Below are 15,135 nucleotides of genomic sequence, written 5' to 3'. Positions count from 1 at the left end.
CAAAGTTTATGTTGTTACTGCTGAAACCGTCTATACAGTTTTTAGATTCATAGCCTTTCCACTTCTTTTAGATCTCTTTATTATAATATAATTTAGTCAGCTGATTGTTTTTTCCTTTTTGATATGGTAACTTAATTTACTTATATTACCATAAGCTCCTATTTTATTTATGTTTATCAAATTAGGATTTGAGTCCCAACAACTTATCAGATAAAAGAACACATTTTAAAGCAAACAATTTTAACATAAATGTTTTTAAAGTTATGAGATCTATCATCCCCAATTACTGCCTGATAACACCGCTTTCATCCGGGTACTGCTAACGTTAGTCAATTTGACTGGTATGTGTTTATGTGTCATTCTGCAAATGAGCTAAAAATGTTTCAAATCAATATTTGATGTCCAATTATTTGCTTTATGTCTAATTATTTGCTTATATAAGCTTATTTTTATATAAGCGTATTAATATATATACTTATATAGTTACATAAGTGTTTAATCAGCCAGCTGGTGTTTATTTTCTATGAACATAATATTGTCGTAGAACCTCTCACTCTCCTCATGATAATTTTCGTGATATCAGTATGGATTCACTCACATTATTTACACCATAATAAAAAGCCGCTTTGATGCACCTCTACCGTCCTGTGCTGCTATTGGCTGAAATGTGGGGGCTGCCTGTGTTGTGATTGACCAAAGCTTACAGTGGGCGGAGTATTTACAACAGACGAGGCGAATCTATGCTTCTATTGGCTGACGGTTTCGGTTGGGCGGAGTTGTCATCCTCATGCGGCGCTGCGCAGAATGATCAGCGTACGACATCAAATATCGCGAGAGCGATTGCCGAAAGCTAAACTCTTGAGTCGCTCTCGCGATATTCTATTGTACGCCGATGTCATACCCGATCCTTCTGCGCAGCACCGCATGAAGTCGAGCACGCCTTATGATTTTACCCCAGCAGCAGCAGCAGCGGCTATGGGCGCACAATAGAAAGGCGCAGGGCAGTTTAATGTACCGGGTTATGAGTTATGGTGCGACTGACCGTCGGATTTTGCAACAGCATCGCAGATGCACATAAGAGAAAAGCTTATATACAATGAGAACAGATTGTCATCACTGCAACCAGCTGTATTTCTGCCTAGAGACGGAACCCTCGCGTTGTTGACGGATTTTATGGTGAGTAAATCCCTGTATATCGTTCAGTATTATTGTAACATTGCAGTAGGTGATGATTTTTAGCATTGCAGTAGGTGATGATTTTAACATGGCATTGCAGAATTCACAGTTGTTTGTTAATAATGAGCTGTCCCGGTGTTTGTATGAATAACATCAGGTTAATGCCATAGACCCAACAACGCTGCAGATAAACCTTGCTATTACATACAAAAATGTAATTACACTTCTTATAATGAAAATTATTTTATTTATTCCTTACATGTTTGATACATTAAAGATTTTCCGTCGGTTACTCTGAACCCATCAATCAATCAATCAATCAATCAAATTTTATTTACAGAGCACTTTAACAAACAAATCAATGCAGTTCAAAGTGCTGTACACGCAAAACAAGCACTAGAATTCAAAATAACAAATACAGACCCACATAAAAGTGAAATATATAAAATACAAAATAATTTAGATTATTTCAAATTATGTTAAATTCATACAAATGAATGAATAAATAAAGAAATACTGAAACTCGTCCTATTTAAAATGCAAATGTATTCCGGCTGTAGAGAGCGTGCAGACTGCAGTCATGTGTCTGTTTGCTGTTGTTCTCAGTTAGGGATGGGATGAGGGAGTCTGCAGGTATCCGCAGGTCACTCGGATCTCAACACCGTTAAATGGATGCTGTCAGAGAGCCCATGACAAATGAGCGTGCAGACTGGTTTAAGAAATAAAAGATGCTGATCGCCTCTAGTGGATGCAGTGCAATTACATTCACTGTCCACGTGCACTGCTGCTAAATGCCTTTAACCAAACAATTGCTTTTTATTTGCGATAAACAGATTATCATCAGCATCATCCCAAATCTGCTATTGTGCTTAAACTGAACCCAGACTACTCACATTTATGCATTTGGCTGGGAGTTTAAGGGGTTAGTTCACCCAAAAATAAAAATTCTGTCATCAGTTAGTCACCCTCAAGTTGTTAACCTACAAACATTTCTTTGCATTGCTGAACACAAAGGAAGATATTTGCAATCAAGCTTGAAACAGGAGCACCATTCACTTCCATAGTAGTGACGAAAACTACTATGGAAGTCAATAGTGCTCAAAAACAAACATTGCTCAAAATATCTTCTTTTGTGTTCAGCAAAATTTGTAAATGTTTGTTACAACTTGATTACAGAATTTTTATTTTGTGATGAACTTTCCCTTTAAAGTGCATTTAAATGTACATTTATCAGTGTGTGCATTTTTTGGGAATTGAACCTTTGCACTGCTCTTGCAACACCAGCTGAGCTACAGAAACGTATTGTTTTAATTCATACAATAAACACATTTCAGATACATACACATTGTCAATTCATATTGAAGTGATTTATGGTACATGTTATTGCATTATAGAAAGAATATGATCTGAGTCTTATTGATCTGAAGATGTCAAGGGGTTTACATTGCTTTGGTTTCTGATATAGGTCAGTAATGTAAACACACAGACACTTAAAAAAATGCTGGATAATTTTCAACGACCCGTTGGGTTGTAAATTAACCTATGCTGTGTTGTTTAACCCTTTGTTGGGTAGGGCTGCGATTAATCTCGTGTCCCATTAAAAAGACCTGTCTGAAATCGATTCTGAATCGCAAGGCTGCAATTCTGTGTTTCATGAACAGTTTGTGCATGTACTACGACATTTTGGTCAGTAAGAATTCCTTATCAATCTAAAATCACTATGAGTCCGAGTCGTTTACATAGACTGTAAAAAAAGATGGACGACGCCTGTTCGCTCTCTTCCATTGGTGAAAAGTGAAGCCGCCAGTGTCCCGATATGGCGCTGACATCTTGGGTCTTGAGTCTGCGCAATAGCGATTTCGGGATCAGTCCTGCGCAGTAGTGAGCAGGAATTAAAGCCGCAAAATCAAGACCCCGCCCTCGCTCTCACAGAATGCGCATATCACACGATATCACAGCTGTCAACCATGACATGACACCACCGTTTTTATATCATTAAATAACTAACTAAAAACAAACTTATTTTAAAAACAAACATTTGAATTTACATCATCGTGATAAAAACTACAGTAAATGACAGAAACCAGCTTCGGAAAAAAGATAATTGAAGTGTAATAAAAAAATTTAGTTGGTCTCAAGTCCCATTGAATAACATGGGGAGGCGGAGTTTATGACCTGTACTGGGACCAGTCACGACGGGGGGGGGGGGGGGGGTGGTGGGGGTTTAGGGCGATCGAGATGTTTTGGCTTTACTTTTCAGGGCTTGTGCGGCACGCTTGGTCGTTTATAACATGCATTTAAAAAAGCAACACTCGTTAAACAAATCGTTCACAATATTCTTTATTATCATGAAAGTGCCTGAAAAATTTTGAAAAGCAGCAATATAAATATTCTTATAGACTAGGCCTGTCGCGATAAACGATAAATCGATTAATCGCACGGTAAATAAAATGAGCTCGATCTTTTTTTTCGGCCGCAATAATTCACATTTGCATGCTTGTTTGTTTTCCTTGTCTCTCTCTCTCTCTACCAAAGAGACTGGATGACCGCTCCGTGCAACGAGTGACAAGGAGTGAACCCTCGTCAGTCATTTGTCAGTCGCATGATCTGTGTGGGGAGGGGGGACTCCTGGGGTAGCCTATCACAGTAGGAGTACTGAGGAGGATGAGCGCCGCGTGAGAAGTGTAGCAGGAGAAAACACTAGTTGAGACGAGAGTTGGAGAAAAAGATGGATTTACTAGAGGCTGTTTACACTTGTCATTAACATGCGTTTTTATCGATCGGATCACAATGTTTTACGTCTTTTCTGACTTTTCTGACACAAGGTGAACAGTGCTATTTTTAGCCTTTCATTGATAAACTAAAGCGGGTGATCTCTGCAGTTTCATTTTGCAAGCGTGTGAAAGTTGCGCGATCTTATTTCATCAATTGCGCTGAAAATTCAGAGAAAGCTCTAACATATAAATGTAGAAAATACTGTGCAGCATGTTTACTTGCTAAACAAGCAGTGGACATAATATTAGTTTGCGTCCATATAAACTCATAATTACTCCCGCTGGCGTTCAAATGAAAGCGGAGAGACTCGCCCACCGTCTCGACAGACCACCCCCTCACAGTATTCAGCACAGAAGCGGTCGAAAGTGGACAAAAGAGACGGATTTAAATACCAGGTGTAAACGTGATATGTCTCTCTCGTCCACTTGTGATCTGATCAAAAACACATCTTAATACCAAGTGTAAACAGCCAAGTTTCAAAACCAAACGCTACAGCTGCAGTGTGGGAGTACTTTGGATTTAAACCTAATGACCGAGGTGAACCACTAAACCTGAACGAGCCGTTATGTCGCATTTGTGGTAAAAACGTAGCAGTTTGTAGTGGCAACACGACAAACATGCATATGCACCTAAAACGCAATCATCCTGTTATTTTGTTCATTTCTTGTGGATATTTAAAATGTCTTCCAGTTCCAGTATTACTTATTGTTTAGAAATAAAAGTTTATAGATCTTTGAAAAGGTGTATCTGCATTATTATAATGGCCCCGGAGCATCAATGTTATCGCCTATCGCGATAAATTCTGAGGCAATTTATCGTCTAGCGAAATTTGTTATCGCGACAGGCCTATTATAGACAGTGTTTGTAATGGTACGTCTTCTGTGGCACAAATGGAGTTTCTGCACGAGAGCACCCTCTGGCTTTTGGATGTACCAGGATCTCACCGTAATTCATTCAAATTCATTTATTGAGAAAACACGCATTTGCACGATTAATCTTCACAGCCCTATTGTTGGGTGTTTATAAACATTTCTGGCTGTTTAGACGCTGGGTTGAAAATAACCCTGGATTTTTTAAGAGTGTACTAACCATCCACACATTCAACCAGAATATACAGTAGCCAATGTGCCATATGGATTTATTGGCTTTATAATTGTACTGGCACTGTGTTCTTTAATAATTTTCCTGTTGTGTGAATGTGTTTGCATGTGTCTCATGTGAGCAGCGTTTTCCTTTCACACCCCTGTGGTTTTAACACAAGGTGAGAGTGTCACAGTTATTAATGAATGATTCAGGTGATGAACTAACTGCTCCACATGACCTGATGTTCTTCTGTATCAACAAATACATACAGTGTTGTCCCAGCAGACGTTTGTGTCCAAGATGCTTCATGTGTATGCTACAATCTGATTTGTCAAATTAAGTGTACTTATGTTCACAAAAACATCAAATAAATGACATTAACGTTAATCATGGCACATTTGGGGTCGTGAGATAAATGTTCATCTAGTTTAGATAAATCACAAGTGAGTAAATCAGATTTTAATATAAACCCAGAACAAATCAGCAAGTCTTCTGTCTGGGTATGTTGTGAGTGTATTTTAGGACCCAGGAGTAAAGCTGCATGACACCTGTGCTCACAGCAATCGCGGAAGAAACAAACAGAGCTTTGAACTCATCGGATTCCATCATTTGATGGAAAATGATTAGAAAAGATGGATCTGTAAAGTAAACTTGTCACAACAACTAGATTTTTCTAAATGTGAAATTTTTTTGGATTTAAATTCAGTCAGTGAAGCACCGTCATCATCACAAACACATTGGAGCAGATGTGAATGAATGTGTTTGTTTCACGTTATTGCTTATATTGGTTAATGCTAGACAGGGGTTTTGGAGCAGTGACAGTGGCTTATACTAAGCGTTGGACATTTTTATTGTAGTTAACCATTAAACCCGTAATCGTTACATCTCTACTTTGTGTCCTCCGGATGTTGCGGTTGCATCCTTTGAAGGATGCGGTATACAAAGGGTCATCAACCTAGAATTTAAAGATACATTCTTCGTAGGACACATGGACAAAAAGGAAACACGAATTATTACGTTGCTATGCCACAATGTTTACAGCCCACTAGTTAAATAAAGGAATTCGGAGTAATTTGGAAATAAATTGTGTTTGTATGTTGTTTTAATATTTTTTAACAGCTGTGGCGTACATGCAACATATATCTTTCAGATTAAGAAGAATAAAGTTTACCCGCCTTTTTACCAGCGATTTGAAGTAAAGTTGTAGGGAAATGAGACAATAATTATTTAATTAACTAAATTTCTATAACTAAAAATAATATCCATATACTGTACATTAATATACAGTATTCTTTTTTATTATAGTTGATCATACTGTCTGTAAAAATGCTACAATAACATATTTTATCATTATCAATTTTGCATCACTTCATTAAAGGTTCATTGTGTAAGTTTTAGAATGAACCCTTGAAACGTAATGTAATACCATGACTATATTATCAGTGGTGTATAAACGCCTTACAAAATGAACTGTATTGTTTTTATTGTCGTTTTTATCTACATACACCACAGGTCCCCTTACAGGGAAGTCGCCGTTATGTTTCTACAGTAGCCCTAAACAGATAAACTCTTCTACAGAGCGCGTTACATCCCTATGTTGTTTCAGACGACGAAGTGTTTGCTCTGTGGCGGCTACCGTATGCGTTTTGAAATTGAGGAGTGAGCTGTTGGTTGCAAATCGCAATCTCACCACTAGATGCAGCTAAAATTCACACACCACACCTTTAATAGTCTAAACCGTTTAAATTGCGGCTGGTAAGTCCTTCCTTATTGCTTACTTTGTATATTTTTAACATTATATTACAGTTATATTAAGTTGAGTGTTGGACCTTTGTTAATCGTTAAATGTTTTTAGTAAATTAAAACGGTCAAACATGCGTGTTTAGACCCAGATGTTACACACAATCAGGACATATCAGGTGATCTCAAAGCAATAGTGACACATAGTACTAAAATGTTTTACACATAAGATTGCTGTGCCATTCTTGTCAGATCCCATATTAATGAAACAGCATTGACTTGTGGCTTTTTTACAAATGAATCTGTGAAAATATTTTGTGAAAATCATAAAAAATGCTGGCGGGCAACATTTATTTTAAAAAGGCTGGTGGGGAATGAGTTAATTACTTGATATAGAAAAGCGTGCCTGATTTTTGCATTTAAGGTCATTTAATTGACCTTAAAACCACATCTTCACAAGTATTTAAAACTGCAAGTGTGAAGAATAACGTTGAGAATGACGTTGGTTGCGGCGACGCAAGGAATTGTGGGTTATTTGCAGCAGCGAAGGATACATCTCATGTATCGTCTGAACTTCCGTGATAGAAATTTGCACTTGAAGGTCTCATTCGGAGTGTCCTACTTGTTTTTTTTTTTTGAATGAGACAGCCTTATGACGTATGCAGCCTTCGAATGCCACCTCCAGAGGAAGCAGCCTACTGAAGTGAGACGTATGATGATACTCTAATGTGATTGTTTATACGTTTGCCATAGTGGAACATCAACATACTTTCAAAGGAACCATACCGCATGTGTATTTGAAGGAACTGCATTATCACCCCTTCAAATTTGAGTGAGACGTCTTATGCAATGTGATTTAAAAGCAAAATGAAGAGTGTTTTTTACTTTGAAGTAAGTAATATTCAAGTCTGAAGATATAATGCTGAGCTCTTACTTAAAAAGCATGTGTTTCTCTGACCAACATAGTAGATAATCCTCCTCATCTCATAATTAGATTGAGACTTTAAGCTTGATTTCACAGACAGGGTCACGTTTGCGATACATTGCTAACATTGTGCAGCCCCAACAAACACCTTGGGTTATTTTGTTGTGATCCTCTACGGATAATGTTCACCATCTACTCTGTACTTGTAGACAAAAGGGTACAACCAGTTACCAGCTTAGAAAGGATAATGAGTCTTTTAGGGGGTTAGTAAAGAAAACAAGCATGGTCTGCAGGGAGGACGTGTTGCTGCTTTCCCAAGCACAGCTGAGCCGTGCAGAGCCAGGACGACATGAATATTCTAGTGGTACACTGGGCTAGCAGAACAGAGATTAAAGGCTCTCCACCTTTATTTTTCCCTATATTTGTACTTTCCTGGCTATATAGTAACTCGAATAACTGTGAAGCTTGCAGAATGACAAAATAGCTTGGACCCAGAAATAAATGAGCCATTACTTTTTCATGATTCTAAATGGCTGTGTAATGACGAGAAACAAGGAAAGTTAGTGTCAGAATCTGCTTTCCATTAAAGCTGTACAGTGGACTGCTACTCTTGAACGATCAACGTACTGACAAATGATGGGCATCGTATTAGCAAATGTTTGTAGGCCTGAAGATTTGATGGGGAGAAGTAAACCCTGAATGCTATATCCAATTCAGGGCTTTTAAGCAGTGCTGCACACTGTCAGGTCCCTAGCTGTCACTGCGGCGGTAGCCTTTAAAAAGCACACCTTTGCATCTGAAGAGTTCATATAAGTACCCCAGAAGTACATATTAGTACCAAATGTACATATCTGTACCTAAATTGCATAATAGGACCTTTTAAAAGGTGATGCCCCGGTTATAGCTTGGGTCCATTTTTGACCTGACAGTGCACAAACAGTACAAAATGCTTGTTTTCATGCTTAGTTTGATCAGGGAACTTGTCTTTATTTAAGATATCAGAGATATGACATCACAGAGATGCTCTGTATGTGCATCTCTGTTTCTTAAGCATCATAAGCTAGCCAGCAGCTTATCTGATGAGTAATACTGCACCACATTTACATTTTACATTCAGGCTTTTTACAGATGCTTTTATCCAAGCAACTTCTAGTGACTTAAATTGAAGCTATGCAATTTTTCAGTGTGTTGTCTACAATATCCGAATAAAGGTACCTTAGCTTTCACTGGGACGATACCCCCAAAGTCCACTGTTGCACCTATTGAGTACATATTGGTACCAAATTTATACATATCTGTACCTATATGGTACATCAGGGTTCCTCAAATCTTACCCTGGAGGGCCGGAGCACTACAGAGTTTAGCTCCAGCCCTAATCAAACTTTCCCACCTATGATCTTCTAGTGATCATGAAGACCTTGATTAGCTTGCTCAGGTGTGTTTGATCAGGGTTGCATCATTAAAAGTGGAGCTAAAAGTAATTAAAAGTGGAGTGTTAATGATCTATTTGCCCTTAAGTAAAAGTGTATTCTGTGTTTTTTTATTTTATTAACTCTTTCCCCGCCATTGACGAGTTAACTCATCAATTAAAAGAAAACGTTTTCCTGCCAATGACAAGTATTTCCGGCTTATCGAAATATCACTATTATCCACCAGGTGGCTTACCCAACTTATAAATCTTGGAAGTATCCCCTAAGGCCAAACCGTAAAAACGCCATGTATGTTTTGATCAATCACTCTGAATCTGATCTACATCAAATGTTCTTCACAAAATGCAATAATTTATTAATTATTTAATTATTTGTGCAACAACATGAATAATAGATTTTCTTGATATCTTTAATATTTTTTAAGACCATGGCAAAGATTAAAATCAATGTGTCAAATCAACCTTTGATGCTTCTAATCTTTCACAGATAAGATCACATTAAGACCCTGACCCACAAAATCAGTCATAAGTGCCTTTTCTTTTTATTTATACATTATCTGAAAGTTAAATAAATAAGCTTTCCATTGATGTATGGTTTGTTCGGATAGGACAATATTTGGCTAAGAAATACAACAATTTGGAATTTAAGGGTGCAAAAATCATAATATTGAGAAATTCACCATTGTCCAAATGCAGTCAATAGCAAACACATATTACTAATGATGAATTTAAAAAAAATATTTACAGTAGGAAATTTATAAAATATCTTATATTATTATATATAACAAAATCTTTACTTGATAGCCTTGTAATTTTTGGCATAACAAAAAAATCTATAATTTTTACCCATACAATGTATTGTTGGCTATTGCTACAAATATACCCGTGTGACTTAAGTGTCAAGGTAGTTTTGGCCACGTATGGTTTGTACTATCAAACCTTAATCTGTTTTAATTTAAAGCACCATTTGATTTTAAGGTCTGTATGTAATAACAGTTTGTATAGTTATGTGACTCCTAAAGGGTTCTGACTAGAGTAGGGATGCATAACGATTAATCGCGATTAATCTATTGCAGAATAAAGGTTTTTGTTTACATCATATATGTGTGTGAACTATGTATAATAATTATGAAAATAAAAATATGAATTATATATGATATGAATATATATATAATAAATTATACATAAATTTACAATTGTATAAACACATGTAAACATTTCTTAAATACTTTATATACATGAATGTGTTTGCATTTATCTATAGAAAATTATTATACACAGTTCACACACATATATGATGTAAAAACTTTTATTCTGCTATAGATTAATCACGATTAATCGTTATGCATCCCGAGTTTTGCATTATAAATGATAATCATTAGAGACAGAAAAAGACCATGTATGGATCAGAGCATTATTTAATATTATTTTACAAATGACATAATGTTCAGCAGCACCCAAACACTGCAAGTTATTGAGACTACTGAGACATGAAACGATTAAGAGATTAGCAGGTTAGATAAGGAGAAATGAATCTGGCTTCTCAGAGATCTGCAGAATAATTACATTCCCTGCGGCAGGAAAAGGACACGAGGCAATCTGTAGCAACGTGTTCCGGGCAATGAATGTTCAATCCCCGATAGGGAAAGGCAGATTTGAAATTGAAATGCGTTCCCCTGACTCGATGTGTTCTTTATGATTACAGTAATGCCAAACGGTTGTCGGCAGCTGTGTTCACGCCTGTTCCCCTGCAAGAATGAGCTCCTCTCCCGTCGTCTCGCGCGTGTCCGTCGACATCTTGGAGGAACTGCAGCTCTTCGCCGCTAAAAACCTGGAGAAAGTCGAGGTCAACAAGTACTATGAAGTCATACGGGAGCTTGGCAAGGGCACCTATGGGAAGGTGGACCTTGTCATCCACAAGATCAGAGGTACGGTGCAGCTCTCCTCCAGTTTGTTGGAAAGTTAACCCAAAAATAAAAGTACAATCATACTTTTGATACCATTTTGCTGTCCTTTGCTGTTGTTTTTCCCTTTTCTTTTTTTTTGGAGTGTGACAGCCGCTGGTTACTAATACCAATTGTTATTTGTGTCCGATATTGCTTAAATGTATAACTAAACCAGTTGTTTTTTTCTCATCTCCTAGGCAACAGGATGGCTCTAAAATTTCTAAAGAAGAAAACGACCAAGCTGAAGAGTTTCTTAAGAGAATACAGCATCTCCCTTTATCTTTCTCCATGTCCCTATATTATCAACATGTTTGGCATTGCATTTGAAACAGAGGAGTACTATGTATTTGCACAGGAGTATGCACCATCTGGTGACCTATTTGACATCATTCCTCCACAGGTAAAAACACGTTGTAGTTTAACATTATAAAGCATACTTAATACACACTACTTTACGTTCCTTAGTTAATTTTTTGTATAATAATAAACTCATCCAAACTATGGATTTGAACTATATTATATTCTTGCATCGTTCACGTAGTCACAGTTTGTCTAAAATTAGCAAAATCGTACTCTTCCCATTATATCAAGCAGCTTCTTGGGCTCATATTGAGATGTTTTTAAACCGTATTTGAAAGAATTTCCACCTATTCATGGCTGTTATTGGCAGATTTTCTTTATTACTTTGACCAGGTCATCCATTTAAAATGAATACAAAATATTTTCGTACACAATCAGATTAAAAGTTTAAGATTATAAGAAACATTTCACTCAAGTTTTTGCACTGTATAATACTGTTGCATCAGTAACCGATTATCAACTTTTTAATTGTAGGTTGGACTTCCTGAACCAGTAGCTAAGCGTTGTGTCCATCAGGTGGCCATTGCGTTGGACTATCTTCATTCGAAAAAGCTGGTGCACAGAGACATCAAGCCCGAGAACATCTTGATTTTTGATAAGGAGTGCCGCAAGGTCAAACTCTCAGACTTTGGCATGACGAGGCGAGCCGGCTCACCGGTGAAACGCGTGAGCGGAACGATTCCCTACACGGCCCCGGAGCTCTGCGACACGTCCAAGCACGAGGGCTTCTGCGTAGATTACAGCACTGACGTTTGGGCATTTGGAGTTCTGCTCTTCTGCATGCTGACCGGAAACTTCCCCTGGGAGAAGGCCATGCCCTCCGACACCTTCTATGAGGAGTTTGTCCGCTGGCAGAGGAGGAGGACAGGTACTGTACCGTCACAATGGCGCCGCTTCACGGACGAAGCCTTACGAATGTTCCGAAAGCTGTTGTCTCTGGAGCAGGAACGGCGCTGTTCGGTCAAAGATGTTCTTGGTCATTTTGGACACCGTTGGATGCTGGACGGGCAGGGCGGTGGGAGCCACCACCAGGCTGCGCTGAACTCTTCATCTGAGGAAGAGGATCTGCTTGTGGACCGTATGAAACAGCAGACGTTGTCTCCGGGAGCAATGTCCAAGAGCAATGCGGCGGAGCCCGGGACGACCCCGGCTCACCACTTCACCTCTGTGTCTACAAACAGCTCCGTGTCTTCCACCAATAGCTACGAGCGTTCGGCCAGAGACAGCCCTCCAAGTAGCCGCATACTGGTCACCACACCTATAGAGATCTGCGTGTAGCCCATAACGCATCTGTAAATTCACAGCTTCCCATCAAAACAGTACAAACACAAGCAGACATACTCGCAAGTGACTACAACTTGCGGACGCCCTAAACTAAAAGCAAAAATGATACACAATGTAGTTCATAAAGATGAGTAATCAGCATTTGATTCTCCAGCATCCGGTGAGTTTTAAAGTAGGAGCAGCATTAAGCTGGACATTTTGCTTACATTCCTAACTGAGATTTAGAAGAGACAGTACATCGAAACTATGACATACTGTGCAGGTTGTACTTTGTTACTCTTGGATAAGCAATGAACCAATAAATGTGAAGATTTATAAGCTTGAATCAAGTTCCAGCTGGAAATGGTTTGGGAAGATGTTCTAGGGCTTCCCGGAAAAGCAATATATGAAGCAAAAAATGAAAGGAGTGCAAGTGGAGAATACGGTATCTACAAATCGTTTTTGTGAACATGCAAAGGAAACAATTCGGGTCTAAAGACAAAACTGAACTTATGATTAGAGGTGCGTAGTAGTTTGTGTAAAAATCGACTTATTTAAGGGTTAATTTATTAAATTTTTGTTCAGTACATGCAACAAAACTCAAGGTTTTCTGGAGGTTTGGGATGCAGATGATGTCACGGATATTGCATGTACTCAAAGCGTTTATATTTCTGACTCGTAGACTGTTGTTTTGAATTGACTTAATTTATCAGATTTGTTAGTATTCAGAAATATATTTTTTCAGTTGTAAAGTAGTTCATGATGTTCTCTGTTGAATTTTTTTTTTACTTGCTGACACTCTTAGTCTTGAAACAGACAAACTTGCTTTCCGCAGTGCAGCATTTGTAGTTTTTTCTCAATAGTAGCTGAAATGGCTTGACTTACAAGCAGATGATAACAACTACACCATTACCAACACAGAACAAAACAGAAAATGCTGCATTTTTCTTGATTGTGATATGGAAAAACAGGAATCAGTATGTTGTGTGGTAGTAGTTGCAATGGTAAACACATCTATTTGAAGATTTACAGGTTGAAAAGTATTTTCTTCCCCTTTATTGTCTGTTAAAGTCTTTGTTATATTTTTTCTACATTGGTTGAAACTGAAACACAAACTAGAAAGACTAAAGATGTGCACAATCTCAATCAAATAACTGCATGATGACGAAAAACGTTGATTTATTGAAAAAAAGTGATTTCAGATACGTGAGAACTGTTGTAATGTGAATTTTTTGCTGTTACAATTTATTGCATAATGTTTCAGAGTTAAATTGTAGTAGATTACATATAGGGCCAAATGAATAATTGTTAGTTTCGTTGTGTCGTGTTTGTGTGCTGTTGTTGTGTTCATTTCTCTATTAGGTCAAGAACTACCTGAGCAAAGTTATTCATGCACGAATACAGTCAGGAGATTTTAAGAAATGTTGAGGGAAGACTTTACCCTTGCTGAGAAATTGAAAAAGCTTTTGAAGTTGTTATTGGCTTGAAACAAACTAAATGGTAGTTTTTATTGGAATTGGTGTATTTTGTGTTTAAGTGTTTTATTTTGTGTACGTGTCTGCATGAACATTTGTTCTGCTTAAAATGCTTAGATATAGCAGTATCACTTTGCAACAAATTTGGGCCATTAATATGTACAAGATGTAAAGCAATGAGCAAAAAAACCATAGTAAAACATTTTTTGTGCAACTTACTGAATTTTATCTAATCTGATAGTCAGTAAGCGTAGACATTAAATGCCTACACTGTAAAAAAAATTCTGTAGAAATTACCGTATTACTGGGTATTACTGGCAACTAGCTGCCAGTAACTTACTGTAGATTTTACATTTATGTTATTTACTGGCAACAGTTTGTTCAGAGTTAAATGAACATGAAACATTTTCAGTCTTTATCTTCTACAGAAAGTTACTGGCAACCAGTTGCATAATTACAGCAATTTTTACGGTGTACAGTAGTATTTACATTGTTTTAGTAACATGAAAGAGCTGGTCAAGAATTTTATTATCAAACAAACTTGGTTCTTGGTTTCTGGTGATGATTTCGATTAGTTATAACTTATCAGTCATCTTAAAACAAACTCTGAAACTCATCCAAATTCTGTCTTTGCAATACAACTGTCTTCCTGTAATTTCAGATTTATTCAGAAAATAAATCTTGACCAAAAATGTATGTTTCTTTAAGTGTTTAATTACTCAAACGCATTCGACAAGTGTACAATTTTATGTTTTCATTTTTTACTGTAATGTTATAAAAGATTTCTTTATTGGCATATGTAAATGAACCATCATTAACTATCTCTGTCTTAAAACAGACCTACTGGCGATTTACTGAAGTCTTTTTAGTATTAAGGGAAATAATTTAATTATATAAACCTTACGTACATATTCACAATATGTGACCCTGGACCACAAAACCAGTCATAAGGGCGAACTTTTT

General features: G+C 37.4%; 1 protein-coding gene across 1 annotated transcript; it reads left to right on the top strand.

The window, feature by feature from the left end:
- The first annotated feature begins 931 nt into the window (after positions 1-931).
- On the top strand, positions 932-14,868 carry bsk146 (brain specific kinase 146). The gene is made up of 4 exons (XM_065257675.2): positions 932-1,176; positions 10,834-11,056; positions 11,272-11,474; positions 11,909-14,868. Exons 2-4 carry the CDS (start codon positions 10,885-10,887, stop codon positions 12,710-12,712), a joined length of 1,179 nt encoding a protein of 392 aa, XP_065113747.1. The 5' UTR covers positions 932-1,176; positions 10,834-10,884; the 3' UTR covers positions 12,713-14,868.
- Positions 14,869-15,135: the final 267 nt, after the last annotated feature.

The sequence above is a fragment of the Paramisgurnus dabryanus genome, chromosome 1 (genome assembly GCF_030506205.2).
Source record: "Paramisgurnus dabryanus chromosome 1, PD_genome_1.1, whole genome shotgun sequence".
In the NCBI taxonomy this organism is placed as follows: domain Eukaryota; kingdom Metazoa; phylum Chordata; class Actinopteri; order Cypriniformes; family Cobitidae; genus Paramisgurnus; species Paramisgurnus dabryanus.
Note: the sequence above shows the minus strand (reverse complement) of the source record. Positions and strands in the feature narration are given on the sequence as shown.

Bases quoted from the DNA above. Each gene is read 5' to 3' on its own strand.
- bsk146 (XM_065257675.2), top strand. From the start codon at position 10,885: ATGAGCTCCTCTCCCGTCGTCTCGCGCGTGTCCGTCGACATCTTGGAG. The intron at 11,057-11,271 runs GTACGGTGCAGC...CTCATCTCCTAG, and splicing joins TGTCATCCACAAGATCAGAG to GCAACAGGATGGCTCTAAAA. The intron at 11,475-11,908 runs GTAAAAACACGT...TTTTAATTGTAG, and splicing joins TTGACATCATTCCTCCACAG to GTTGGACTTCCTGAACCAGT.